The sequence below is a fragment of the Cheilinus undulatus genome, linkage group 20 (genome assembly GCF_018320785.1).
Source record: "Cheilinus undulatus linkage group 20, ASM1832078v1, whole genome shotgun sequence".
Taxonomy (NCBI): Eukaryota; Metazoa; Chordata; class Actinopteri; order Labriformes; family Labridae; genus Cheilinus; species Cheilinus undulatus.
This window is the reverse complement of record NC_054884.1, coordinates 12,325,708-12,353,707: the sequence shown is the minus strand read 5'-3', so window position 1 is coordinate 12,353,707 and position 28,000 is coordinate 12,325,708. Positions and strand designations below refer to the sequence as shown.

Below are 28,000 nucleotides of genomic sequence, written 5' to 3'. Positions count from 1 at the left end.
TGACTTCTTAATTTATTTAAAGTAAGCGCAGTCCTTTACAAAGTACAATACTTTTCCATGATGACATCTTATTTTAAAACTATCTCTGATCATTAAAGAACCTGGAGCTGCTGTTCTGTGAATGTTGTTTAAATTAACTTGACCAATTGTCATGATGTGTTCATTAAAATGCATGAACAAACTGAAGGAAGAAATCAGAAGTGAGAGTTAACAAAACCCTACAAATATGTACAAAGAAAAATGACAGAAAATAAAGTACATGTACAGTAAAAATCTGGATTTACACTTAATTACAAGAGAAAATTACAATTTTTATAGGTTAAATAAAAAAAAAAACTTGGTGAGAAAGCTTCTTTTTTATATTACAATGCAATTATTGCATTACGCTGATGCTGTCATGATACCCTGCAACACTGACAGTTTTTAGTGTGCTGAAACAGTCTCTGTGTGTGTGACTGCTGCATCAGTCCAAGAAGAAGATGTTGTTGAACTGCGTTGCACAAAGCCTTTTAACCTCCTCTGCAGCGGGGAAAAGACAAAAGGGCATAAAGGGTGAAGCAGAGATTTAGAACCAACACACAATATCTGCTTGACACAGTCATTCTCATATCCAGAGGGTGAAGACCTACCGTTAACTTCAATCAGATTGGCGTTCTTCTGATTCAGGATCACGTACAGTTCTCTCTGGTCCGACTTCTTACCGACTACCCAGTAGTCTGTCATAGCTTTGACAATAATTTCTTCATCTTCATCCACCCTAGGAGATTAAAAAAAGCAGCATGTCCCTTTAAACAGTTGCATCTAGAAAAGTCAAATATTCCAATATGTCTGATGGAGGAAAGAGAGTTTCCTCTCATTTAAACCATTAGTATGTAATTACTTTGTACATCTGTCCACACAATGCACTAACAATACGCCTTCAGTGATGCCCTGCAATCAGAATTTGCACTTGTCCGCCTGTTACGCAAATAACAGCTCATTCATTTCCCTGATGTGGATATCCCTGCCTGCTATAATATGCAGCAACACTGTTGGCAGAACAAATGAATGGAGGCGAATTAGCCAGAAACTTAGAGGCTAGTGGTGCGTCTTTAACAGCTTTTCTCCCTTTTTTTGTCTTGAAAATTTATAATTGAGCCAAAATGGTACCAAATAATGAGGCATCTGGGAGCCAAAAGCACAGTTCTTATCACTGAGCTTAGCCAAATGATCCAGATCTCTAAAAAGAGCCAGAATATCTATTGATACAAAGGGGCTGTACAGATATAAATAAAACCACACTTTTTTATTTACCCGATGAACTACCACAGATTAAGCCAATGGACAAGGTGGTGTTCAATCTGTGCCAGTAAACATTGTATCTACACTACTAAAGCATTCTGGGTAAAGGCGTCCCACACCACCTCCATATGCAGTTTGAGCTACCAGACATCAAACTGTCTTCAGTATGCATTCAGGTACATTCACAACTAGCATTATCATTTGGTGTCCAAATGCCCTAAACAGATGTTAATCCATGTCCATGCAAGGAGTACATAGGGTCTTAATGCCCTAAATTCTGATATGCTAGCCAAGGCTGGCTCTAGCAATTTTGGCGCCCTAGGTGAGATTCAGATTTGGCCAGGACTCACTGTTTTGTGTCCGCCCCCTCTAATGTGGCTAATGTTGTTATGCTAGTAGTTGAAAACTTTGAATGAACCGGTCCAACTGAGTAAAATATGGCGAATTTTGATATATGTACATACGTGTTAGACCCAGAGTCTGATCCCGATAGTTTGGAGAGAGAGGGTGAAGAAAACCAGCAGCAGCGAAGGATAGAGCAGGACGTATCTGTTAGGTAAGTGTTTAATTACTGTGGTACTAAATGGCTAAATGGCAAAAAGAAGCCTTGTGGGGGCGGTCTGTTCCGCCTTGCCGGCAGCACGGACGAACCACGAACCAGTCAGGAGATCCTATTGCGATGACCTTATCAGTTCGCTCCATCAAAATCTCATCTCAGGGGAATCTTGGAGAGATTTTCAATGAACCATTTTCATCAGTTTACACGCTAATTCCAAGATTACTGCTGCATACGTTTATCTTGCGGTTTGAAAATTTGCATACGTGAAGTATGGACATCCAAAATAATGAATCACTATTAATTATGCATATCAATATATGAATAGGGATGAGTGCAGATGATTTACTGTATAAATCACTATATTTTGTGTGTTATGAGGTTTTAGAGCAGCGACCAGGGTAAACTTTTAAATGGGGCAGTGTGTACATTAATAGATCAAGACCAAGGCAAGACAGAGGCAGGCTGTCTTATCAAGCCATCCTGGATTGTGCTCATCTTTCAGATGCATAGAATAATGGAAATCCAAAGACCATGAAATGTTTAGGTTGTTTATTTTCTGAGTTTTCAAAGCTAGGGTAGATGGTTGTAGAAACAGTGACATATGATTTCAGTGTGATTAATCAGTGTTATATTTATATGTAATTAATTATTTGAGATAACCACTTTATTTTGACTGCCATAGTTATGCAAATGGCACGGTGGGAGTGTTTTTAGTTGTAGCCAGCATCTGCACAACATCTGCACTGTTTGAGGAACTGATTTTGTCACTGGTTTGACTGTGGATGCCACAGTGTGTCCTGCAGACTAAGAACGGTTCTGTCACGAGGACTGCAGTCTCATGACTCTCTGAATAGATAGCCAGTTTACAAGGTTTGCAGGGCATCACATTACTTACAAAAGTGACACGAATCATGTGAGAAACACTGAGCATTTGTGGTTAATAGGATTTCCTTCAACTGTATCTACTTGTGGGGTTTTAACTGATGCTGCAGTGCCGATTTGTGGTTAGACACTGTCAACATTAAACATAAATGCCTGGAAGCATGTGGTGATGATTAATAGTTTACAAAGCCTGTATTCTGCTGCACCTGGCAAAGTCGCAGTTGATGTCTCCCAGGATCTTCATGAGGTCGGGATGAACGGAGGTAAGGCAGACACTGGCGGTCTTCCTCATGTGGATGGTGCTCTTCTCCGCCAGGTTCATGTGGTTGAAGTAGATGAACTTAAACTGGGGCTCCTTTTCTGGCCTGAAAAGACAAAGAATTATACATAAAATTAGCTAATAAATGAGTTCAGAAATGATGAAAGACCCCCTCCACGTGAATAATAATATCCATCATGTTCATAAATCAGCTCTACTGTCCTCTTAACACTGACAACATTCTGTAATTGCTAGAAGAGTGTGTGATTTCATGGTGAGTTACAGTCCCAGCAGGCCAAATCAGGACAGACATGAACGTCAGCTGAGGATTTTGGGACGACATGTTTTATTCAGAGGATTGTTCAGCAGCGTGATTAAAAAGGAGTCGGTCACATTGTCTGGATGGGGGAGTCCGGTCTTGGATTACAGACGAGGACGTCTCTGAAGCTAACTGCTAGGGTTAAAAGAGAGCGGGCCAGGATGCCAGTCTGAGTCTTTAAAACTTACCTGCTCAGGTTACATTTAAGTAGTGCCCTGATGATATCACATGGTATCAGAGTCTCATTTAACACTGCCAGCCAGAAAGAGCTCACACAAAGGGCTGTCTGCAAACTGGTCAAAGATTTTGTCACCTTTATTTATGTTTCATTTGCTCAGATTCTTAACAGTTTTTGCCTTTTTGTAATGTTTTTCTCCTCAGTAACATCTCCAGATGGCGCAAACAATTCAGATATCTGGGAATACATAACTAATATTGATTATTTTCTAAAACAACAGGTTGATGAATTGGCTTTTGAAAGAGAGGATAAAAAATGCTCATCACAATTATCAAACCCCCAAAGAGAAGCTGCTTCATTGCTCATTTCTAACCAAAAATCTTATTTAAAATGCACTTGAAGATAAAATCCATCAAACAAATAGAGGCTCTAATTGGTGGGAAGCACAGTCCGCCCTACTGTCTCTCACTGCCTCTTAAGCTCTATTAATCCCTTCTAACTCCATCATGAAAGTCAGTGGGGAAATAGTGCACCGTGCATGCCATAATGCCTATTTCTAAACTCTGAGTCATTTGCAAAGTTTGTCATACTTACACACAGCCTTGTATCTTTTGAAGTATGCTTTGACCAGGAGAACAATCACCCCCGGTGTTCTAAAAAGTCAAAAGCACTCCAAATCAGGCCATGTGGTACTGAGCCAAATAGATCAGTTCGATCTAAAAATACTACTCGTAGGTTCCTCTTTCTCCATCTAATCTGCCTGAATCTAATGCCATAGTACTACACTACATACATCCTGCAAAACCAGGAACCCCTGCTTTCTGCACTGTGGTGTCTATCAAACTACTCCTTTCTAAAAAGTTTGACAACACTTGCTACTATTCTAAAGGGAAACCAAATTCTGGAGAGATATCACGCAAAGCTGTTCTAACTCTAAGGATTCTTTCTCCTTGGGAATCAGGATACTCCACTTTCTAAGCCAAGCCTGCGGTAAAACTTGTTTCTCCCGTAATATTCTTATTAACCTCCACAAAAATCCAGGTATGTCTGGTGCATTTTGCTCTAGATACGATAGCCTCAACTTCTTTCCACCTTAGTGGAAAGAAGTTGAGGCCACATCCACACTAAACTCTCTAAAGCAGGGGTGCCCAAATTCTTTTCAGTGAAGGGCCAAAAATGAATCAGGGTGGAGGGTTGCAGGCCAAAACTAAACATTCATGTTGCAGTGCATGAAATTAAATATGCCTATAGAATAATTGTACAAAATAATAACTCAAACAAAGTAATTTTGAAAATGAATAACACTATTCTTTATGGTGTTTCACAGCATGAAATTACTGAACATCCATATGGCACAAATACTAATTAGGCATACTGCCTTGAAATCAGTTTCAGTAAAAAAGTACTCATGTTCCCAACTATTTTTAAACTTTCTCTTATCAGTGTGCCACTGCCTCACATGCTCCATCTCTGCTATGACCTCAGCATCTTCTCACTGACTCATTCTCTGGTCATGGGCTTCTGAACTGACGGGAGCTCAACAGCGCCACCCTACCCCAATGTAACACAATGTTAATTTGTTGTCAGGAGAGGAAGTGCAACAATAAATAAATATTGAAAAAAATATTTAGACTGCTGGCGGTGGGAAAATATAATAAAAAAAAAAAATTGGAACATGGGCAGCGGGCCAAAAATAAATGCTTGTGGGCCAAAGTTGGCCCGCGGGCCCCAAATTGGACAGCCCTGCTCTAAACAATGGCATGTCAGAAAAAAGGCTGATTTCGCCATTCTTCCCTGTAACTTGAGTGAGTCTTTTTTAAATGTTCTCCTTACTCTTGCTTCAATGTTCTGAGCTGCTTTTCCTGGCTGAACATTCCTTTAACAAGCTTATGTGGATCCATTTAAAATGCTGTCCTTACATGCTCTCTCTCCTTTCTCTTCCTCTAAGATGTTTAGCCCAACTAAGGACTATTAATCAATCCATAGCCCTTCCTGCAGAATGCCATTGCCCACTTACTCTTGTAGCTTTTCTCCACTGCTCTTCCCTTTCCTTCATTAATTTCTAAATTTCCATCTGTCATCTAGACTTACCTGGCTGCATTCCCTCAACCTTCTCTCTATCATTAAGTCCAAATCTTTCTGAACTATATTCATACATTACATCTCAGTCTTGTCTAATCTATTTATCCCATTAAGTCCTCTAACAGCATTATTTGGCCCCTATTTAATATCATCTGCTCTTTACTTCCACTCTATCTAGGCCATTTAAATCTAACTTCTTCTTCCACATGGTCTCTCTGAATGGAAGTCTGGCCTCAGCATCATCTACATCCCTTCCTATTGTACTATCCCACTAGTGATAGTGACAAGGTCACTGATATCCCTTCTTTCACCTGGATATCAGCTGACTGACTCCAGTGACTTCTTAAGAAGTACTGGTTGTAGCAGTGACTCTGTACTCCTTTAATTACACACTTCCTCTGTCCCTGATGTGTTCTAAGACCTTTGATTAATGTTACTTTCTGCCAGCCACAGGGATAAACCTGGAGATTCTTTCCCTCCGTCTGTCTTTCCACCCCGGTCCTTCATTGATGCATACATCCTACTCATAGTGCTATTCTCTATTTTTGTAGCCCTGCTCTTGCAGACTCAAGTGGTATTTCCTCTCTATTGGTAGTAGGTTACTTTTTGGCTGGTTCAAAAGTTAACAATCACCGCTACTTATATGGGGTGCTACCCCATGCCAGTCCTGTTGGGGTCAGTCTCCTCTTGGCATCCTTCTTTTCGAGCTTTCCCATGGTTTTTCTTGTATACTATTCACAGCTGTCACTAGCTAGGTAAGTTCTGAATCTGAAACAAATACAAAATATTGTTCTCTAATGAAAGGATGAGCAAGCATCCAAGGAAGGGTTACATATTCCAATTATACCCCCATGTGCTAATGCTAGAAATGCAAAGATTTATACTAGATTGACTGGAAGTATGATACAGGCACTCACTAGTCATACGCATCTGCCCCAAAGGCACTACAACACCTCAGTCTATCCAGTCAGTCTCGCTATTCAGCCAACAAATGCAGAAAAAAAATTATACTGTAGCTGTAGTAATTCATTCATTTATTTAAATGTATTTAACCTGGAAAACCTCATCATGATTAAGAATCTCCTTTACAAGAGTGTCCTGGCTTAGACAGGCAGCAGCACAATCAACAAAGACATACAAAAACAGAGCAGTTACAATCACAAAAGCAAATTCTGAGTTGCAAAGCAGAGAGTCAACAGTCGAGACATTAATGCATCTTCCTCCGATGCCTTCAATCTAACTGTAAAGACATAAGTTCTCCTGTAGCAGAGTCCATGCTGTGGGAGCAGCATACCTAAAACTCCTTTTACCCATTTTAAGACAGACAAAGGGAACAGAGAGCATCAGTAAAGTTTGTGGCTGAGCCACAGAGTGAAGATCATAACTTCAAGTACATTACACATGGACAAACTCACACAAGTATGTTGGAAGCAAGTTTTGTATGGCCTTAAAGATAAGGGTATGCCAATGATGTACCCTATATGTGTGGCCAATGAAGGCCAACCAACTCAATCAAACAGAATGCAATGATGAGTTTAGGACTTAAGAATTATTATAAATCTCAGTGCCCCACGGTCTCCAGTATCTAAAGATTTAAGACACTAAGAAGATGAATGAATGTACAGAACATTAGTGTGATTGATCAGCAGCATAAAAGTGGCAGTAATAGATCTTTTTTCTCTTCTTCAAAAGACAAACGAGGCTTATTTCTTAAATAAAAACCCAGTTGAAGCTTGAACTTCTTTTTAATTAGCTCAAAGTCTGAGAACTATCAACCAATTTCCAAGTTATTCACATGAAGTTCCAGACTCAATCCCATCACTCTGAGATGTAGTAATACAAGGCAGGCAACAATATCAGAGACTCCCTGTAAGCAATGGAGAGCATGATGCTGTGTAGGAGCAGAGCAGTAAATGACAGTGTCATCAGCGTATAAATGAAAGTTTGCATATGGAACATTATGACCGATACTGTTGATATAAAGTGTAAATGACAAGAGGTCCCAAGACTGAACCCTGCGGCACACCATTTTCAACTTCAAGACATTTAGAGGTAAATCCTTAAGCCTGGAATCACTGCATTCTGTCTAATAAATAATTTTATAACTAACAGACCAACTGTTCTGTCAATCTAATACAGCACAGCCTGTCTTTTAAAATGACATGATCAACAGTAGCAAATGCCTTTGACAAGTCAATAAAAAGAGCGGCATAGTGTCTCTTACTGTCCAAGGACTCAATAAAATTAGTGATAACTTTTAGCAGCTGTGTTAGAACCATGCTTTTCCTAAAATACATTTACATGCAATCAAACACTATCTTACAGTATGTAAGAATGTGGTCTCAGACACAGACATGGTATGAAAAATTTTGCCTTTTTGCACTCATATGGACATTTCCAGGACTGCAGTGTATGTGTGAAAAGGGCATGAGCCCCAATATTCTCTGGATGCTGAATTGTAATTAAGGAGATGACTGATTCTATACTGACCCTGATATCCTGCGGTTAATGGTGAACTGCTCACAGATGTCGGATGCCAGCAGAGTAAGCTGAGGGCCCACCAAACCGTCTAACTGCTCACAGAAGTCCCTCGTCAGCTCCACAGAAGCTGGAAAGAGAGAGAGGAAACAAGAGAGATGTTTTAGATTTATATCAGCAGGGAAATTGCAAAATACAGAAAAGCATCTCAAAATGAACAGAAATCTATTTTAAGAAATAAAGCAGGGAAATGGAAATGTAAGTCCTTTCATCAGGGGAGGGGTTGGTGCTCACTTACCATTAATCATAAAACAAGCTGCTGCACTCATTGCCTGTAGGAGAGCAGATCAAAGCATTTAAAAGTGGGCATAAGGACACACAAGTTCAATCATATTACTTTGATGGTAAACAATTTAGGAGCTACTTCATCATTTTAAAATTCAGCTGTTTAATCCTTAAAGTCCATATCGTTTTATTAAGCTGTGGAATATGAAATCTTAAATAGACTGTTTATCCACAAATCCTCTGGTCACAGATTATGAAAAACAACCTAAAAAAGAACAACTCCCCCCTGTTTTAATACATGAAAAACTAATTCCTCGAAAAGGCTGAATCACCATGCAAACAGCCTAAAAATAGCAGATCCCATTTATTTTAGTTTTACCTTGTAAACAATCAGATGCAGCTCCTCATAGCCGTCCTCTGCACTGACAAATATTTTTGGAAAGCGGAATTTGGCTTCTGGATCTTTGAGATTGGTTGGTCCTGTCAAAAACCTAGAAAAAAGGATTTAAATTCCATGAATGTTTGTGAACGTCAAAACTTAGCAGAAGATTCTTAATAAAACAGAATAAAAATTTTAAAAAGGTTGTGATGCAAGCTTATGTACAACAGAGCCTCAAGAATAATAGAACAGATTGCAGATCTAATAAACCTATATTTTATTCACAACTGAAAATCAACAACACATCAAATGTCAAAACTGCCACATTTCACCATTTCATGAAAAATATTGGGTGATTTTGAATGTAAAGGCAGCAACACATCTCAGAAAAATAGGGACATTGCAATGAAAGGCTGGAAAAGTAAGGGTATACCCCTTACTCTGAAAAATAGTATTGAAGAATGAAAAAAAACTGCAGGAGCATTTCATAACTTTTTAGGGCCATTGGCATCATCATTAAATGATTCAGAGAATCTGGAGAAATCTTTGTGCACAAAGGACAATGCCAAAGGTATTGGATGCTTGTGCTTTTTAGGCAGCACTGCATTAAAAACAAGCATCCTTCTGTATTGGAAATCACTGCGTGGGCTCAAAATTTGAAATTCTTTTTGGAAACCACAGACTCTGTGCTCTGCAGATTAAAGAGGAAAGGGACCATCCATCTTGTCATCAGCAAACAGTTCAAAGCCTGCATCTTTTTTTTTTTTTTCTTTTTTAAAGCTTTATTTTTGGGTATTTTTGTGCCTATATTTGATAGAGGAAGACAGCAGACAGAGTTGGAAACAGGGACAAGAGCAGGGGAGAGACACACATGCAGTAAAGGGCCTCAGGCTGGATTAGAACCCGGGCCGTCTGCGTACATGGGGCACGCCTTAAACTACTAGGCCACCTGCGTTCCAAAAGCCTGCATCTCTGATGGCATGGGGTTGCATTAGCACCTGTGGTGTGGTTTGAAGACTATATAGAGGTTTTAGAGCAGCATTTGCTCCCATCCAGACAATGTCTCTTTCAGGGAAGGCCTTACATATTTCAGCAAGACAATGCTAAACCACAGACTGCATCCATCACAACAGCATGGCTTTGCGGTGTAAGAGTCCGGTGCTGAACTGGCCTACCTGCAGTCTAGACCTTTTACAGATAGAGAACATTTGACATATGATAAATCAGAAAGTCTGGAAAAGAAGAACCAGGGCTGTTGAGCAGCTAGAATCCTACATCAGAGCAACCCCAGCAACTGGTCTCCTCACTTCCAAGATGTTTACAGACTGTTGCTTAAAGAAGAGGGGATGCTGCACAATAGTAAACATGGCCCTGTCCCTACTTTTTTGAGATGTGTTGCTGCCATTAAATTCAAATTGAGCTAATATTTTCAATGGTCAAATGTCTCAGTTTCAACATTTCACATGCTGTTAATGTTCTAGTGTCAGTAAAATATGGGTTTATGAGAGCTGCAAATTGCATTCTGTTTTTTATTTACATTTTACACAGTGTCCCAACTTATTTGGAATTTGAGTTGTAAATTTTAAAAACTTAACATGTTAAAAACTGACAATGAGGAGCAGGCACAATATAAAAGTGTAGTGTGCACCCTGCGGTGACACATTTGATCAGGGATTTGACCTCTCTGTAGACAATATTAAGCTGAAGTCCCAAAATACAGGAAGGCTTTTCAGCCAAATCCATCCTGAGTACCAGGTATAACAGCCACGAGTGGAGCAGAATTCATAACAGCTGTTGGTGAGTGAAAAGAGATTACACAGATGTGAAGGGAGTTTACCCAGTTTGGCTTTGTGAATACAAAATAATACCAATGCTGTTCTGCTGAGGCTTAACAAAGGGCTGGGAAATTAGTTGGACACAAAACACGACACAATGTGACAAACTGAATCCAGACATTCGTTAGATTTAGCCGCATTATTAGCAAATATGTTCAGTCTATTAATGTAATGGCTGCTGATGGCAGAATGACAATATCCATGCTGAGTTGAGAGACTTCCTGACTTAACCAATACCTCAAGTCAAACTTGAAACCATCCATTATCTATAGTCCTCATCCTGTATGTGGTCACGGGGGGCTGGAGCCAATCCCAGCAGCAGTCAAAGGGCGAGAGGTGTACACCCTGGACTGGTTGCCAGTTGATCAGAGGATTGATATACAGTATAGAGACAAAGAACCAGGCACAATCACCACCTGCAGTCAATTTAGAGTCACCCATTACCCTAACAAGCTTGTTTTTGGACTGTGTGAAAGAGGAAAGGAAACCAAGATGTGCTCTGGAGAAACACAACAGCTCAACACATCCTGTGTAACCAGGATTTAAACCAGGAAGCTTCTGCAACAGCATTAATGCCCGTGCTGCCCAATCTTGACACCAGTGATAACAAGTCTAAAAACATTCAGACTAGGGTTGCCTAGGGGTGGGCAATACAATACAACCGTAAAACAGCCGTTTATTCAATAATAGAATACAATACAATACAATAATAACTTTATCAATCCCTGAAGGGAAATTCATTTGTCTGGAGTCTCATGTGTTTCTGGTAGAACATACAGACAAGCCCTTGCACAAAGGGCTATATAAAGTATTAGAGTTAGACATTTTGTTACAGGCTGTACATGTTTATTTTTGCTGTGCAAATGGGCATTTCTGTTTAGTTACACAGGATCACCCGTGGCTTTTGGAGTGGAACACTGTGTAGTTTTTTTGCACTTCTGCATGGCCTTCCTTTTAACACAGGAAGTATACGTTTATTTTTCACACTGTTTTAAACTGCACTGTTGCCAGTCACTTGAAGTGTAGAATGTACATTCAATGTGCCCCTCAAAACAAGCTGTTGTGTTGTGTTCATGTGTCTTTGAAACCCACAGTTATAGCATATTATTATTATATATGAGTCACCATTTTTTAAATATTATTTTGTGGGTTTACTTTTTGACATCACTCTCAAGCTCTACCTTCATCTTAAGGGGAGCCAATTTATTTATAGTTGACAACAAACCCCAGTGTGAGATCAACTGAACCAAACCTAATCAAGCAATTAGCATAACTTATCATAAAAAACAGATGTGTATTCTTGGCCATAAAATGGATCAGAGTCTGTTTAGTGCTCTTTCCTTCCACACTGATTCAAAAGATGAGACGCCTAGCTCAACAAAGAATTCACTGTTGTGCGGTTTAAACTCTGGATTCCAAAGATGCCATCTAACATTAAGCGAGACGATTTGCAGTAAGAAGCGAATCTGTGAGTTACATTTGTTTCTCTAGTGTAACTTTGGCAGCAAGAATCTCAAAGATCATCTGTGGCTTTTCCTACTTTATTTTAACCATGATGGAAGTGTTTACTGTCAGTTTCCATTCTAATCCTGCACAGTAATGCCGAGTTTTCTGCCTCATGAGAGGTCACCAGGAGTCAGATGACTTTGACCTCTACATCACCTCCACGTCACCTTCAGCATGCAGACGTGCATTTTGTCAGTCAGCACACACAGGAGCAAAAGGTCTCTTGTTACAAGTGTAAGCAAATATGACAGCAGGGACAGTCTGCCTTCTCTCCTACTTACATAAAAATATTAGGCAAGGGAGTGTCTTAAGCATTCAAAATAACCGTGCTAAGTACAAGCAAACATCATCACTGTCGAAACCAACTGATGCATGTAAATGTAAACATTGATGTGCACACCCAGACTGTGCTGTCTGAGTTTTACTGAGGGATGCCTACTTCTAAATTCAAATTTAATGCACCCGGAAACTCTGCTCCTGTTTTCATACATCTCTCTCCAGACAAAGCAGGTACACAGAAAATGGGATAAGGTCACTTACCTCCCATAGTGCAACAGATTCCCTGCGACCTCAGGCCTTAGGGGAGAGTCTCTGCCAGCCAACTGAGGAAATAAGTGTTAAAGACATTAAGCACAGAGAACTATCTTGTATGCACTAAGAACTATCCTGCAAGCACGAGAAAGTTTTCCCTGCTCACACAAAGGGATAAGAGATAGTTTCCTCGTAGAGCAGCAGTTGTCAGTGCCAAAAGGCTTTGTTGAAGGATATAACTCAAGTAACCCTTTGAAAACTAAAGTATGTGGGAGAGCATCTCTGAACACATCCAACACTGAAGAAGACAGCTGCAGGAGACACCATCGGGTAACAATCCTGTCAGCTAAGAAATAGAAACCGAGGCAACAGTTCCCACAGGCTCACTGCTATTGGACATTAGAAGATTGGGAAAACATTGCATGGTCTGATAAGTCTTGATTTCTGTTGCAACATTCATACGGCACAGCCAGAAAACAACATGAAAGCCTACCAGACAACCAATAACCCTGGCATACTCAAAGTCACTAACATCACCTTTCTTCTATGTTTTGATACTTGGTTTGAACTTTAGGAGATCACATTGACTACACTCCCCTCCAAAGGTACTGGAATGGTGGGGCAAATTCCTTCAATTTTGCTGTGGACTGAAAACATTTGGGTTTGACACAAAAAGATGAATATGAGACAAGAGATCAACATTTCAGCTTTTATTTCCAGGTATTTACATCTGGATCTGATAAACAACTTAGAAGATGGCATCATTTGTAACGGAACACTAAATTTTTAGGTGAGCAAAAGTATTGGAACAGATAGACTTAAAACAGATTAAAGTGATATTGCTTAAGATTCAGATGTAAATCCTTTGCTAGCAGTAACTGCACTGAGCCTGTGACCCACTGACATCACCAAATGTTTGCATTCTTCTTTTGTAATGCTTTTCTAGGCTTTCACCACAGCCTCTGTCAGTTTTTGTTTGTTTCGGGGGGTTACTCCCTTCCGTCTCCTCTTTAGCAGGTCAAATGCATGCTCTATAAGGTTCAAGTCTGATGGTTGACTTGACGGGTCCAAAACCTTCCAGCTCTGGGTCCTGATGAACTCCTTCCTTGTTTTGCCAGTGTGTTTTGGGTCATTAAATTGCTGCATAAGGAAAAATCTCCATATCAGTTTGGTTGCATCGCTCTTTAAAATGCCTGACATGTTTCTGTAGACTTCTGAGTTAATTTTGCTGCTGCCATCATGTGTTACATCATCAATGAAGATTAATGAGCCCATCCCAGAAGAAGCCACACAAGCCCAAGCCATGACATTACCTCCAGTGTGTTTCACAGATGCACTTGTATGTTTGAGATCATGAACAGATCCTTTCTTTCTCCAAACTTCAGCCTTTCCATCACTTTGGTAAAGGTTCATCTTTGTCTCATCAGTCCATAAAACTTTGTCACAATTTTTTTTTGGCTTGTCTCTTTACTTTTTGGCAAATTCCAGCCTGGCACTCCTGTTCGTCTTGCTAATGAGTGGTTTACATCTTCTGGTGTAGCCTCTGTGCTTTTGTTTATGAAGTCCTCTGTGAACAGCTGATGGTGATACCTTCACTCCTGTCCTCTGGAGGTTGTTGCTGATGTCACTAACAGTTGTTTCAGGGTCTTTCTTTACAGCTCTCACAATGTTTCTGTTGTCAACTGATGCTGTTTTCCTTGGTCAACTTGTTTGTCGTCTGTTACTGAGTACACCAGTGGATTCTTTCTTCTTCAGGACATTCCAGTGTTTGTGCAACAGCTCTTATTGTTTTTCCATCTTCCCTCAGCTTCATAATTGCTTGTTTTTCACCCATAGACAGCTCTCTGGTTTTCCTGTTGGTTATACCTCTATATATACCTCACTATAAATGCCCTCTGCACAGGCAAAACCCAAATCTGAAACTGAGTGTAGACATTCAGTGCTATTTATCATTTAAATTATCAATGTAATAGGACACACCCGGGCGGAAAAACACACCTGTCAGTCACATGCTCCAATACTTTTGCTCACATGAAAAATAGGTGGATTCAAACAAAAGGTGTTATCTTCTAAGCGGTGTGTCAGCTCCAGACGTAAATACCCAGAAATAAAAGCTGAAATTTTGATTTCTTGTCTCATATTGATTTTTTGATGTCAAACCCAAATCTTTATAGTCTACAGAAAAAATAAAGGAACTGGCCTTACCATTCCAGTACTTTTGGAGGGGAGTGTATGTCTGCAAGCCTAAAAGCACTGGTTGCTGCCATGTGATTGGCTGATTAGATATTTGCATTAATTAAGTTGAATGAGTGTAGCTTGTACAGCAATCAGTGAGTGCAGAGAAAGAAAGTCTTGTCCATGATGGTCTTGTTTGCTTTTGTTTGATTGCCACTTTATTTCATGGTGCCCTCATTGTTCAGATATCTATTCCCTCATCTCTGTTGCATTTTCACCTCCTCACCTCTGGCTCAGAGTGTCTGGGGAACAATGAAGTAGTCAGGTACTTGTAGAGGATCCTCATGTCATCTTGTTCCAGTCCGCTCCTGCAAACCAAAATGCAACATTAGCACAGTCCCACCTGTGAATCCTCATGACACACCAAAAACCACCATGCATGTGGCTGTGTGCAGCATCTTCAGTGCAATGTCAGTATTGTGTAACAGGCCAAATGTTGAAATAAAAAGTGTCCGTCTCCTGGTGGTGATTACTGCAAAGTAGTGGCAGTAAACGTACCATGATGAGAAGTGTGCACAATGCAGGCACTTCATTTAGACAATCAGATCAAACTGCCCTGGAGTAATTTCATTAGCAATCATTTAATCCTTTCATGCAAACACAGCCAGCCAAATGGCAGGTGACATGTCAGGAAGCACATTAACTGCTAAGAGGATTACGGGTCGTGTTTGAAGCCACCTCTGTTTGCCCAGCATGCCATGATGGCTTTGTGTTCTGATTTTACACTTGTACAGGGTTAAAAAATATGCAGGGTTATATAAGGTTATGGTGGACAACAGGAGTGCACCGTAGCACAAAAACATGCACCCACAGGTGGATTTCCGAGACAAACAGACATGAACCACAGTTATAAGTGTATACCAGATGAGCTGGTCGTTGTAGAGGAAAGCTGTGTATTTGATCAGACTGAGGCTCTCTTCCACTCGGTTAACAAAGGACTGGATCTTCAGGTAGGTCATCTTGTCCAGTGGGAAGAAGCTGATGCCTCCAAATACGTCCAGCAGGTCACAGGACTGCAAGTGGAGAGTCTGCAGATACTGTAGAGTCCAGTGTGAGCGCACACACAAACATGAAGAGAACAGGGGGGAGACATATGAGAAGGGAAGGAGAAAGGGGTTAGTTTACCCACTCAGTGCTTTCTTACAGTGCAATAAAGACAGAGGAGTAAGAAACTCTGACTGATGCTCTGTGGAGACGCTGGCATCATCCTGAGGGAAGTGCTGACATTCAACCTCTGATACACACACCAACTCCTCTCTGTTTCTACCTGTCTACAGGTTACAAACTGGAGAGGGAAGCCTGTGCTAACTTGGGAAGGGTTTCCCTGTTAAAATTCTTTGAAGTTTTGCTAATTCTTTAATGTGTATGCTGTGGTACCCATGCAGCTACAATTCTCTAAAGCCAAGATCAATATGTGCCAGGTGATTTTAAGTGATCAGAAATGCTAGTTTTATGAAACGAAAAGGCAAAGAGGAATTTTTACCCTATAGAAGAATTTTTCAAGTTTCTGAATCAGCAGCTCGACTCCACCGGCTTCCATCGCTCTGCCAAACGTGCCGTTGAAGAGCTTTAATCAAAGAAGACAACAATGATTTGAGATCAGTTTTTGTGCACATAAAGGTTGTATATTTGTAGTTTAAGGGTACTTTTATCAGGAGCAACAGAAAAATAAGTAAAAAAACGAAATGTAGAACTCAAAAGGAGAATAGATAAAAGAATTCTTAAATATGAAAATATAAAGACAAAATTTAACCTTTAGCCTATTCAGTTGTTTTCAGAATATATGTGCATCTAAGACCATAGCTGTTTAATCAAATAATCAAAAAATAAAATTCATTAATTTTATTTGCTAAAGAGCGTCCCTATATCTGCAATTTTTAAAATTGTTTTTATCTTCATGCAATATTTTGTCATTTATTGGCAACTTGGCCTGAGCAGCAAACTCCTTTAACAGTCAGTATTCGGGCTAAATGAGGAGAAAATAGAAAACAGAAAAAAATGTGCATTTCTTATTAATTTTATTATCATCCTATTTACTATTATTTTGCATCTATTTCTTACATCTGCAATACATGATATTAATGGCATAATACTGGTATTGACAGAACATAGCTCATAAATTTATCTATTCATATGGAAGACATAAAATTTTCAGATGATATGTACAGCTAGTAAATCAGCCGTATGAATGCATCATAAGGCTTCACCTCATGAGCTGAAGCATCAAGTTTAGGGAGTTTCAGAACCAGCAACCCTAACCTTGCAAAGCATGTGGATTGGGCATATTCTGTCTGAGCTACAACCTATGATTTTTATGTCTGAAAATGACTGGACCAATCAACACCATTTAAAGAGAAAGGTGGTAGCTACATGCATGGTTTAGTTGTACTGCAAAGCCGATAAACAACGACAGCAGGTGGAGCGATTAACTTGGATGTACAGTGCAGTGAAAATGTTTAAGTATTATTGTTTTGCATACTTGTTCCACTACATTGTTTCAGTTCCTCAAACTAATTTTAGTATTAAAAAAAAGATAACACAAGTGAATACAAAATTCAATTTTTAATTGCTAATTTTATTTATTGAGAGGAAAAAAAATCCTAACCTACCTGGCCCTATGTAAAAAAAAGCCATTGCCCTCTAAACCTCACTGATTGTGCCACACTTGGCAGCAACAACTGCAACTGATACCTTGCAGTCAGTCTCTCATATAACTTTGAGGAATTTTAGCCCACTCTTCTTTGCAGAATTGTTTTAATTCAGCCACATTTGAGAGTTTTTCCAGCATGAACAGCCTGTTTAAGATCATGCCAAAGCATCTCAATGGGATTTAAGGCCAGGCTTTGACTCAGCCACTCCAAAACCTTCATATTTATTTTTTAAGGCATTGAGAGCTGGACTTGCTTTGGATCACTGTACTGCATAACCCCAGTGTGTTTGAGCTCTAGGTCCCAAACAACTGGCTGGACATTCTCCTTCAGGATTTTCTGGTATAGAGAAGTATTCATGGTTCATCCAGGTTCTGAAGCAGCGAAGCAGACCATCACACTGCCACCACATGTGACTGCTGGTATGAAATGCTGTGTTAGTTTTACACCAGATGTAACAGGACACATCTTCAAAAGGATCAACTTTTGTCTTGTCAGTCCACAGAATATTTTCCCGAAAGTCTTGGGGATCATCAAGAAGTTTTTTGTTAAATGTGAGAAATGCCTTTGTGGGTTTTTTTGGCCAGCAGTGGTTTTGGCCTTGGAACTCTCCCATGGATTTCCTTTTAACCCAGCCTCTTTTTTTATTGTTGAATCATGAACACTGACTTGATCAAGTCAAGTGAGGCCTGCTGGTCATTGTATACTGTTCTGGATTCTTTTGTTACCTCCTGGATGAGTCCGTACACTCTTGGAGTAATTTTGGCAGGCTGGCCATTCTTGGAAAGGTTCACCACTTTTCCAAGCTTTCTCCATTTGTAGATAATGGCTCTAACCATGGTTCACTCGAGTCCCAACGCCTTGCAAATGGCTTTGTGACGCTCTCGAGACTGATAGAAGAGAATGACTTGGGTTCTCATCTGTTCTCATCTGCCTAGTTCACTTTGTCAAACTGGTTAAATGCGTTCTTGATTCAACATGTCTGGCAGTAATCAGGCCTTGGTGTGGCAACTGAAATTTAACTCAGCTTTTTCAAATAATGTGGTTAATCACAGTTAATTCATGGTTTAACATGCAAGGTAATTACTTTTTCACATAGGGCCATGTAGGTTTGGATGATTTTTTCCCTTAATAAATGAAATTATCATTTACAAACTGCCTTTTGCTTTTACCTTGGCTATCTTTGTCTAATATTAAAATTTGTTTGATGACCAGCAACATTGAAGAACAAAGAACAACCCTGAAAGCTTAGTGGAAAAGATGGTTTTACTCTGTACTTCACCAGTTGAAGCAGGAGTTTGATAGGCACCAATATTAACAGCTTCCTATTGAGCTCATGTTATGCAATCTACTCATCGAGACTGTGCATGCCCACTACATTACAATGGCATTGTCACTCTGGTTGGCCCATAATTAATGTGAGAGACAGAATATTTGTCCAATCACCTGAGATTTTTTTTTGAAAGGTTCTGCCCTTACAAAACACAGACAATATGATGAGATTTGAGATTTGACATGTGTTAAAGGTGATATTGGTCCTGTATGGGCTAAAATGAGTGCAAAAATACTTTCATATTAAATATATATAAAATTAAATCTCCTGAATCTCTACTTGAACTATAATTCAAGTTAAACTACAGAGTTTTTGTGCAATAAATAATAGAATAAGCTCCCAATGCACTGTAAAATATGTGGAAAAAAGAACAGTGTACAATTAACATGCATATAACCAGACATACCTTGTACATACTGTAGCACTGTCTTACCACGGCACCATAAACTGTGTCCTTCAGATACAAGAGGGAAGGTTCAGTAAAACTTCAATATGAGAAAGGGATGGACACATTAAAATTTAAAGAGCACCTCTGAACACTCACAAGTATTTCCTCTTCCTGATATTCTATTGTGGGAGGTTTGCCGTCTTTGTTTGGTTTCTCAATCATGGGGTTTCGAACCACCTGAGGATTGAATTTTGATATACAAACAGCAGATAGAGGTGGATTAGAGAGCTTAATCAAAGTCTGATAGTGTCAACAAAGCCAGAACAAACAGAGCTAAAACTAAATAAGGAATATTAATATAAGCCTCTGAGATACCATGACTATCCAGAAGTTGTCCTCGGGCTCAAAGAAGAACTGCCGGTTCTTCTGCGTGTGCAGGGATTTAGCTGGTTTTGTCGGGCAGAATGTCCTGAGGGATGAATGACATGATGGTAAAAACACAGGGGAGACACTCCAAAATAAGCTGATCTGCCACTGGTACTTGTTTTGATACAGAAAATCTAGAAGTCATTGTCAACATATGGTAACACCTGTAATCTGAACATTCAGGGCATTTACATACAGTTAGAGAAAGCTGGTTTATTGTGTAAGTCTGATTAAAACTGGATTCTAAAATGCTTGCATGGAAACTGTGTAAAACCAAATGTCCTGAAATTGATCAACACACTAATATAATGTTGTTGAATATTGATTTACATGGGCATGTATACCACTAAGTTGGACCAGAATCTACTAGATGTTCTGCACTTTTTACAGTTTCTAAGCCAAGATTCATCAGAAGTAATTGAGAGTGAATGCTAATCATTAGGAAGGTTCCTAGTAGAGCTGAACAATTTGCAAAAATAATCTAACTGTGATTTTTCCCCAGTATTGCAGTTTCAATTTGATGTGTGATTATTAACAAGCTTTAAGCTATAAAGGAGAAGGCTGGGGTGGAGGAAGTGAAGCTTTGCCAGCAGCAGCATTGATGCATCAGCATTGATGCAAGCAAGGATTAGTGAGAAATACATTGTATTTAAATACACCGCTGTGTTGAGAGAAAGAGCTGTATTTGGCTGTGGGAGCTAGGAGGCGATAATTGGTGTCAACTGGCTATCAGCCAATCACGGCTAGGGGTATGACTTACGTGAACTAATGCTAAGCTTCATCAATATTAGAATGAACTAGGGCAGAATGATTAAAAAAATATATCTAATTGCAATCATGGTTGCTCATAATGCAACTCTTACATCAATTGCTTTATTGAATGGGGATTATTGTTTTTATGTCACTCATTTTAATTTTGAAAAACATACATAAAACGCAAGAAGGGCGATTTTTGTAAACCATTTAAAAAAATTACACTTGAATGTTAGTAAAATGTCCATAAAATCTCTGCTGCAAAAAAAAATTAATGCATTAAACTGGTGTTTTGACATATTTCAAGTTAAAGCAATATTGCAACATCTGCGGATTGTAAATTGCAATATGCAATATTGCGATTTATTCTCATTTGCAATTAATTGCCCAGCCCTAGTTCCTAGGTGTCTAATTTTCTACCAAAGTCAACACAACATTCTAATTGTTTAGTCAATTAGTCTGAAGTCCAGTGAAGACATTCTATGAACCAGCTTCTCATAGCAAAGGTAAAAATTGCACTGTAAAGTTTTGAAGTTACTTTACAAATGTGGCTAATGCTAGCAATGCTAGCCACCAGCCTTTAATTCTCTTGAATGTCTACATTCCTGTGCTGAATATTGTCTGTCAGTGCTTCGGTTGTATGTGACTGTAACCTGACACAGCCTCTGGACAACTTTTTCTCCATATTCTACATCCAAAACAGTGCTGAACTGTGATATTTCTATAAGACGGTATCAGTGTTATAAGTTAGTGGTCTTTTACATTGTAGTAAGGAGCGCTGTGGCAGCAGGGCAGTAGTCATTAAGAGCAACTTAAACAGCTACTAGTGGCAGGCATCTGCTTTACAGTTTAGACTGAGCGTTTGACTGTTTTTGCAGGCCTGAATTGATTAAAAATGTTAATAATTAGTTTAACTGACTTATAATTCTAGTGCTGACTACAAAAGGATTAGACTTTAACTGTTTCGCTGTCTAATCGCGTGCATCCCTATTAACCATAGCAGAAGTCGTTCCAGAGGGATAACAAGCATTGCATTTGTGCCAAAAGTAGGGCTGACACCTCAGTTAGTTAACTTGGTTGGTCAATGAGCTTTCATCCTGCCAATATCCTATTGGTTAGGTGGTTGCTCAGGCAAGCCTGGGTAGGAGGTGGTGACACGGCTGGAGCAAGGTAAGTGTGCAGTTGAGTGCATGTGAAAGATGAGAGAAACTGCAGGCAGGAGAGTGAGAGGAGTGTGCAGTGCTGGGCAATCCAGGTAGAGAGAAGAACACAAAGTTACAAACACTGCAGTTTTCTGATTGGTTGACAGCAGTTACGCCCTAAAAAACTTATTTAACAACACATATTTAGATGTGGGATGTTTTTATTGAAGTGGTGCTGGAGTGTAACTGCTCTGCTCTCTGTCAAAGCTTTAACTCCTGAGGCCTGTTTAATTTACCAGTGGGCAAATACTTTCTGTGTAGTCCCTTTATGATCTCATTAAAATGTACAAATTAGCACTAGTGTCTGTTTAAGATCAGAGTAGGGGACAGTGATTCTCCTGGTGTTTAAAAATCCTGGGCAGCTGACATTTTTTTCATTTCACCTTGGTAAATGAATGCTGCAAGCTTTCTCACATGTGCATGTAAATCACATAGTGCTTTCTGGAACAAGTGGCCCCGTTAATAGTTACTATTGCAAATTAAGACAAAAACAATGATATCTGAGGTTAGTTTGTAGGCTCTATGATTCTAACTACTGTTGTAGTGCTGTGATCATGTAAATTATAGCTATGATTGTAGGCAGGTGCATAGCTGCACTGCTGTAGTAAGCTGTGAGTTTTAAAACCAAGTGATAATGCTAAAAAAAGCTTGTTATGGTAATTGGCTCCAAGGAGGATTTAATGAGGAACCTGTCATGGATTATACTGATCTTGAGACAACATGCATGTTTTTTGTTTGTTTTTTAACACGACCAGTCGATTGGTCTTTCCCTGGGTGTAATTTCAGTTGACCAAGTTTTTCTTCAGTTGACTACAGGACCAGCCAAAAGTAAAGTGCAGAGTTTGTATGAAAGGTGTGGAGCTAGACAATGTGTTCATGTTTACATAATTTTACATACACAGGTTTACAGCTAGCCATCTTGTTGGCAACTTGTTAGCATGTTCAACAAGAAAATATCAATAGTGACTCACTGAAAGGGGGCTCATCATCACCCACTGTAGCAGTGGTGAAAATGCTCCCATCGATAAATGTAAACTGGGAGGAGAACAGTAGACCAGTGCTGAGTACTGAGCATGTAAATACACTGACTGTCACCTCTTCTCCTCTCTCTCTGTTGGTAAGAGGCATAAACTTACTATTGCACTTTCATGAGACACCAGAAGGATTTAAGGTACATCAGTTTCATCAGCTGTAAATGTGACAGACAGCTGCTGCTGTCTCCTTCTCTTTTAGCAGCTTTAGTTAAACATATGACTTAAGATCTGTAGTGTTTTTTCAAGCTTTGGCCCTTTTTGATACAACTGATTATTAAAATAGAGAGAGTATCATTTAAAAACATGCAATATTTAAAAAAATTGAAGTACAACATTTCAAGGAACCTTACAATAGATATATACCATTGTGCAAATTCACATTCATTGCAAAATTACATAATGCTGTTATGTTAATATCGGCTGAGATTAATAGGATTTACACTTTCTTTAAGCCTGCTTTTACACAACTACTAAACCAACCTGAAAAATTTTAGGGTGATGCCCGTATTTCTAAAAATTCTGTCCAATTAATATGTATTAACATCAAATCGGTTAATAGTTACAATAATTTCTGGGTTCAATTGTTTCTTGTATACTTTTTTCTAAATGTTGACTCTAGTCTGAATGCCATCAACCAACAAACCTTTTTCTGCAAAAATTCAAAGCAAGTCCTCTTCTTTTTCACACTTCTGGGTCTTAAAAAACAAAGCTACTCTCAAGAAAAGTCTCTCTCTCTCTTCTTGCAGGTTGTGAGACACTAAGAATAACAATGTGAGCAATAAAGTGGCACAAAAAGAACATTTTTAGAGGTGTTTTACTTGTGTGCAGGTTATGTACTCATTTTTGTGGCTGGCAGCTAAATTACTAACTCACTTATGTAATGCTAGGACCCAAGTTTAAAATTACCAGAATTATACTTTGATGGCAGAAACGGTGAAAATCCTTGCCAAGGAGGCTAAATAAACACACACACAAATCCACTAGTGGAGTAAAACTAAAGGGGATTTTCAGATCCAGGGCCAAACTCCTTACCTGGTGAACTGTACAATGGCTTCACAGAGGCCCACATTTCGGATCTTCTCATTCTTCTCTACATCACTTGGGTGATAAAATAAAATCTTCTTCTCTTCCTGAAACACAATACAACCTGAATTAACAATGCACAAAATAGAAAACTAATTAGCACCTAATAATGTTCTGATCTGGGAATAAACCTGACCTCTCCTTCCCGTGGTCCAAAAGTTGGGTTGTAAATAAAAAAGCTGAGCAGAGATGGTGTGTACTGTTTTTCTTGCATTCCTGAGGCCATTCTGGGACTGTAACAAAGAAAGAACACACAAATGAATGATGAAGACTTGGCATTAGTGTCTGCCTTGCATTAAATAAACAAGACCCCGTATGTCTTACCTAATCATCTGCATTAGTGTAACGTCTGTGTGGATTAGTTCGCTTTAAAGGCAGTTTGGTTAGCATGCCGTGTGCCTGTGGAGTGAAAACAAGCCCAATAACATTATAAATAAAACAAGTCAAGTTATATTGAATCGGACTGAACATTCGGAGCAAGAATAAGGGTATCAGGGCACACTTTAAAATGCATAAGACAGTAGGACTAGGCAGTATACCCAACTTTAATACCATTAAACCTTCCCCAAATTTTCCTGCGATATATGGTATTACTACCAGGTGTTTAAACATCACACTTGGTGCCGGTTTAGCTCAGTGGGTACAGCAGGCGCCAACATACAGAGGCCTTGAACCCCAATGCATTGTTCACCGGATCGATTCCTGGTGCATGTATTTCACCCACTCTCTCTCCCCATATTCCCTGTCTGTCTTCAGCTGCCCTTTCTAAATGAAGGCAAAAAGCCCAAATACTATCTAAAATCCCACATTATTCAAGAAGTAGATCATACCAGGCACCTGCTGCTAAGGATGTGCAAGCACAATAGATAGACAGTGCATGCTTCTACATGCATTATGTTAAATTCTTAAACAAAAGCTTTGAGACTAAAATAATAAACAAATGAACATTGAGAACTTAAACTTAAATAGCACTGGAAGTGACTTATAGCTGCAACATTGCTTCACACTTCACAGGTAGAAGACTTACATCAAGACAGAGGTGGATCAAATGAAATGTCATCTCTTTTTTCCCTTTTCCTCTGTGTGAAACGGTGCACCTGTGCTCTTTTTTCCTCCCATTTTTGGAGGTAATATGAGAAAAATTCACCCAAAACTATTATCAGACAGGGCCTAAGAATGTATAGTCACGTTCTGTGCATTTTAAAACAGATAAAATAGGCTCTAAATATTCTTTTTTGAATGGCACAGCAATGGTGAGCTCTGTCTAGCTGTGATTTCACTCTGCAGGAAGTGAATATCCACAAAGCATGTATGGTTAACAATAACAATTTTCAGATCATTTCTCATCACCGATATGTCCCCAGGAAGAAGGATTTAAGTGTTTTTACTTTGCAATGTCCTGGATGACATTACAACCAACAGTGCTGTTTTACAGTTTGACTTCAGAGAAAATCATATTTACCAACCATTTGTCTTGATATTATTTTAATTTTCCCGTCATGCAACAACTGAAGTGTGACATCTCATGTTAAAAATAATCTTTATATAGCGTCATTTAAACATTTTTCTACAGCTTCTTGCTGTTGCTATTATCCTGTACTCACTTCAGTAGGTAAGCAAATGCATTTGAATTTCGTTGTACAACATACTGTTGATGGATACTTTCAAAATAGCAGAAATACAAAATATTAAACATACAGAAAACACAGGATGGCCATCTCTGTTGCCAAAGTACAGCTTACTAACAAAGCTTTAACATATAGAGCACTCACCATATTTCAGTACCCCACTCACTCCACTCTCATGTGTGCTAGCATCTTTCCTCACCGTTCACTCGTATACATATTAATCATGTACCAGCTGTGTATGCTGTGATGACAGATTTCCCTGATTGTAAACTTAAGTATTATTTTGTATGAATATGAATTGTTGTTGCTACAGTGGTATAGAAAGAGGTATTGTTATAATTGCATTTAACTGGTGTGTGAATGCAATTAGGTTATTTCCCCAAATTGTTCAGCCCTAATGAGAATTCAGGACAATTTCAAGGATAATTCCCCAAAGTTCAGATTTCCCAAATTGCATAATTCCCATGAAAGTATGTAAAAAAAAAAAAAAAAAAAAAAAAAAAAAAGATCACAGCCAATGACCCCAACATTTCAAGCTAATTCAAAGTGTGGCTTAATTTCTCAAAATATGATGTGAACAGGGCAATGTGCAATGTCTGTTGGACAGTGATTTCATGCAAGGCATGCATCTTTTTGCACAAGAACTGTTCGATTTGTGCAAGATTTCTATTTAGTTTTATATGCTCAGAGATTTAGGATCCAGAGACAGGTTTTATACTTTTTGGAGGGTTTTATTTTCTAAAGAAAATAAGCAGCACTGTTGTATTCCAACTCAAGTTATTAGATTGAAGGATCCAGAGAGCGGTTTGTATTAACTGACACATTTCTGACAAAAAAATGATCATTTTTGTACATTTTTGCATGTTCTCCTCCCAAACACTTGATGTCTAACATTTTTAGGTATCAAAACAGTGTATAGCGAGTGAATTAAGTGAAATTGTCATTGACTCTCACTGAAGGTGAAACACATCTTGTTCAGTGTTCAGAGAGGAGACTCTGTTAACAGTGAAAACCTATATAGAGTACTTTTTCCACAAAGAAAATTCACAGGAAAAAATGATTAAGGGAATCCATAAAGAGTTAAATAACAATAAGAATCAACAATGATAACAATATCAATAAAATCTTATCAATTCCCTTCCCTAATTGCAGCATTGTTGCATGATTACAGTTACAACTGTGTGTATTAACTTGTAACAAAGTCAGGAAAAACTCAGACAGGGCGTCTAAATGTCTTGTCCCTGAAATTTCATATTGTACTAGCTCAACTTCCAACAAGCTAACAAAACAAACACGTTTCTGAGTTTTATTTTCCAGCTTTTGTGGGGAGAATTTAATCGTAGACCGAAAAATAATTCATTAGCTGTGCGATAAATTCAACAGAGGAAAACTTCAGCGTTACTTTACATTTGAGAAAGTTTCAGTACTGAACTGTCTATCGCTTCCTTCCACCTCTGCTGCTTATTTGATGTTTATTAACTCTTTGTTTACAGTTTGTAACACAATTATGTTCACGTGCGCGTCTTTTAACTGAGCTGTCATAACGGCTGCCGTAACGCCGGTGAAGTCTTTGCGAGCAGAGCTGTAACGGCTTTAAACCGTAGCTTTCTTTGCAAAGAAAGACTTAAACAATTCAACACGAGGTAATGTTTACGACTCTGTATTTACGAGTAGAGCTTCTTGACATTAACTGTTAAAAGGCTGACAAACGTACTGTCAGTTTGTGCTGCTAGTTTAGCTAGCCGGCTATGCTAACAGTTGAGTTGTGTTTGCAGAGACTCCGGCGGAGAAAAGCTCAGAGAAACATAAACAACACGACGCCAACACTCACCTTACAGAGCATAAACCTAACACATCCAGATGTCCGCGGTTGTAGAGTGCGTAAATAATAATTTATAATGAGGAAATGAAATCAATGATATGAGGAGATGCCGCATTATACTTCACATTCTTAACTTCCTGCTATTGACAACGCGGTGTCACAAGATCTTCTGTCCGGATAAAATGGATTTCAAGCCAAATAAAGGTTCCTAGTTTGTGACTGACCATGAATGCCACTAGCTATGAAAATAACAGTATGAAATGCAGTTGTTATTTACTTTATTTGATCCAATAAAACTTGCTGGTAAGTCGTAGTCAGAATTAGATGTACAAGTGGTTCGTGGAATAAGTCCTCATTGAGTCCTCGGGGAAATAAGACATGTTTTTTTTGTAAATGCTCTTCATGTTTTTCAGTTTTTTTAATGTATAAGACAAAGTGAGGGATAAAGTTTATTTTTCTGGATCATCAGTATTTTTGTGAATACAGTATTAAGGAAGTAAAACGTTTTCTATGTTTTATATCTTTTTGTATGTATAAGATAGAATGAGGAAGCAAATTGTCCCCATGTTTAAGAAATAAAATGAGAAAATTATTTTTACCATTTTTATAGATGTTTGTATGACTAAAACATAAAGATGAAGGGAAATGTTTTCCATTTTTATAGATGTTTTAAGGTAGAAATGCATGTATTCCATTGTATTGATATTAGTATTTGTGAAATATAATGAACTGAAGTTTTGAATTTTTCGTACCTTAACCTTTTTAAAACTGACAAAACTGTAGGTTGTTGTTTTGGGGTCTGGACCCAAAAATGGGTCAAGAAGCCCTTTCCAGTAAGTTGCAAATGTGTGTTTGTAAAAGTTAGATTGCTCCA

General features: G+C 38.8%; 1 protein-coding gene across 1 annotated transcript; it reads right to left on the bottom strand.

The window, feature by feature from the left end:
- ccz1 (CCZ1 homolog, vacuolar protein trafficking and biogenesis associated) lies at nucleotides 1–27,281 on the bottom strand. The gene is made up of 17 exons (XM_041814977.1): nucleotides 27,136–27,281; nucleotides 24,001–24,075; nucleotides 23,813–23,909; nucleotides 23,626–23,723; nucleotides 19,554–19,647; nucleotides 19,335–19,415; nucleotides 19,197–19,244; nucleotides 16,293–16,376; nucleotides 15,671–15,846; nucleotides 15,036–15,117; nucleotides 12,584–12,645; nucleotides 8,703–8,814; nucleotides 8,337–8,370; nucleotides 8,051–8,168; nucleotides 2,929–3,087; nucleotides 630–757; nucleotides 1–519 (listed from the first exon to the last, which is right to left on the bottom strand). Exons 2-17 carry the CDS (start codon nucleotides 24,012–24,014, stop codon nucleotides 464–466), a joined length of 1,443 nt encoding a protein of 480 aa, XP_041670911.1. The 5' UTR covers nucleotides 24,015–24,075; nucleotides 27,136–27,281; the 3' UTR covers nucleotides 1–463.
- Nucleotides 27,282–28,000: the final 719 nt, after the last annotated feature.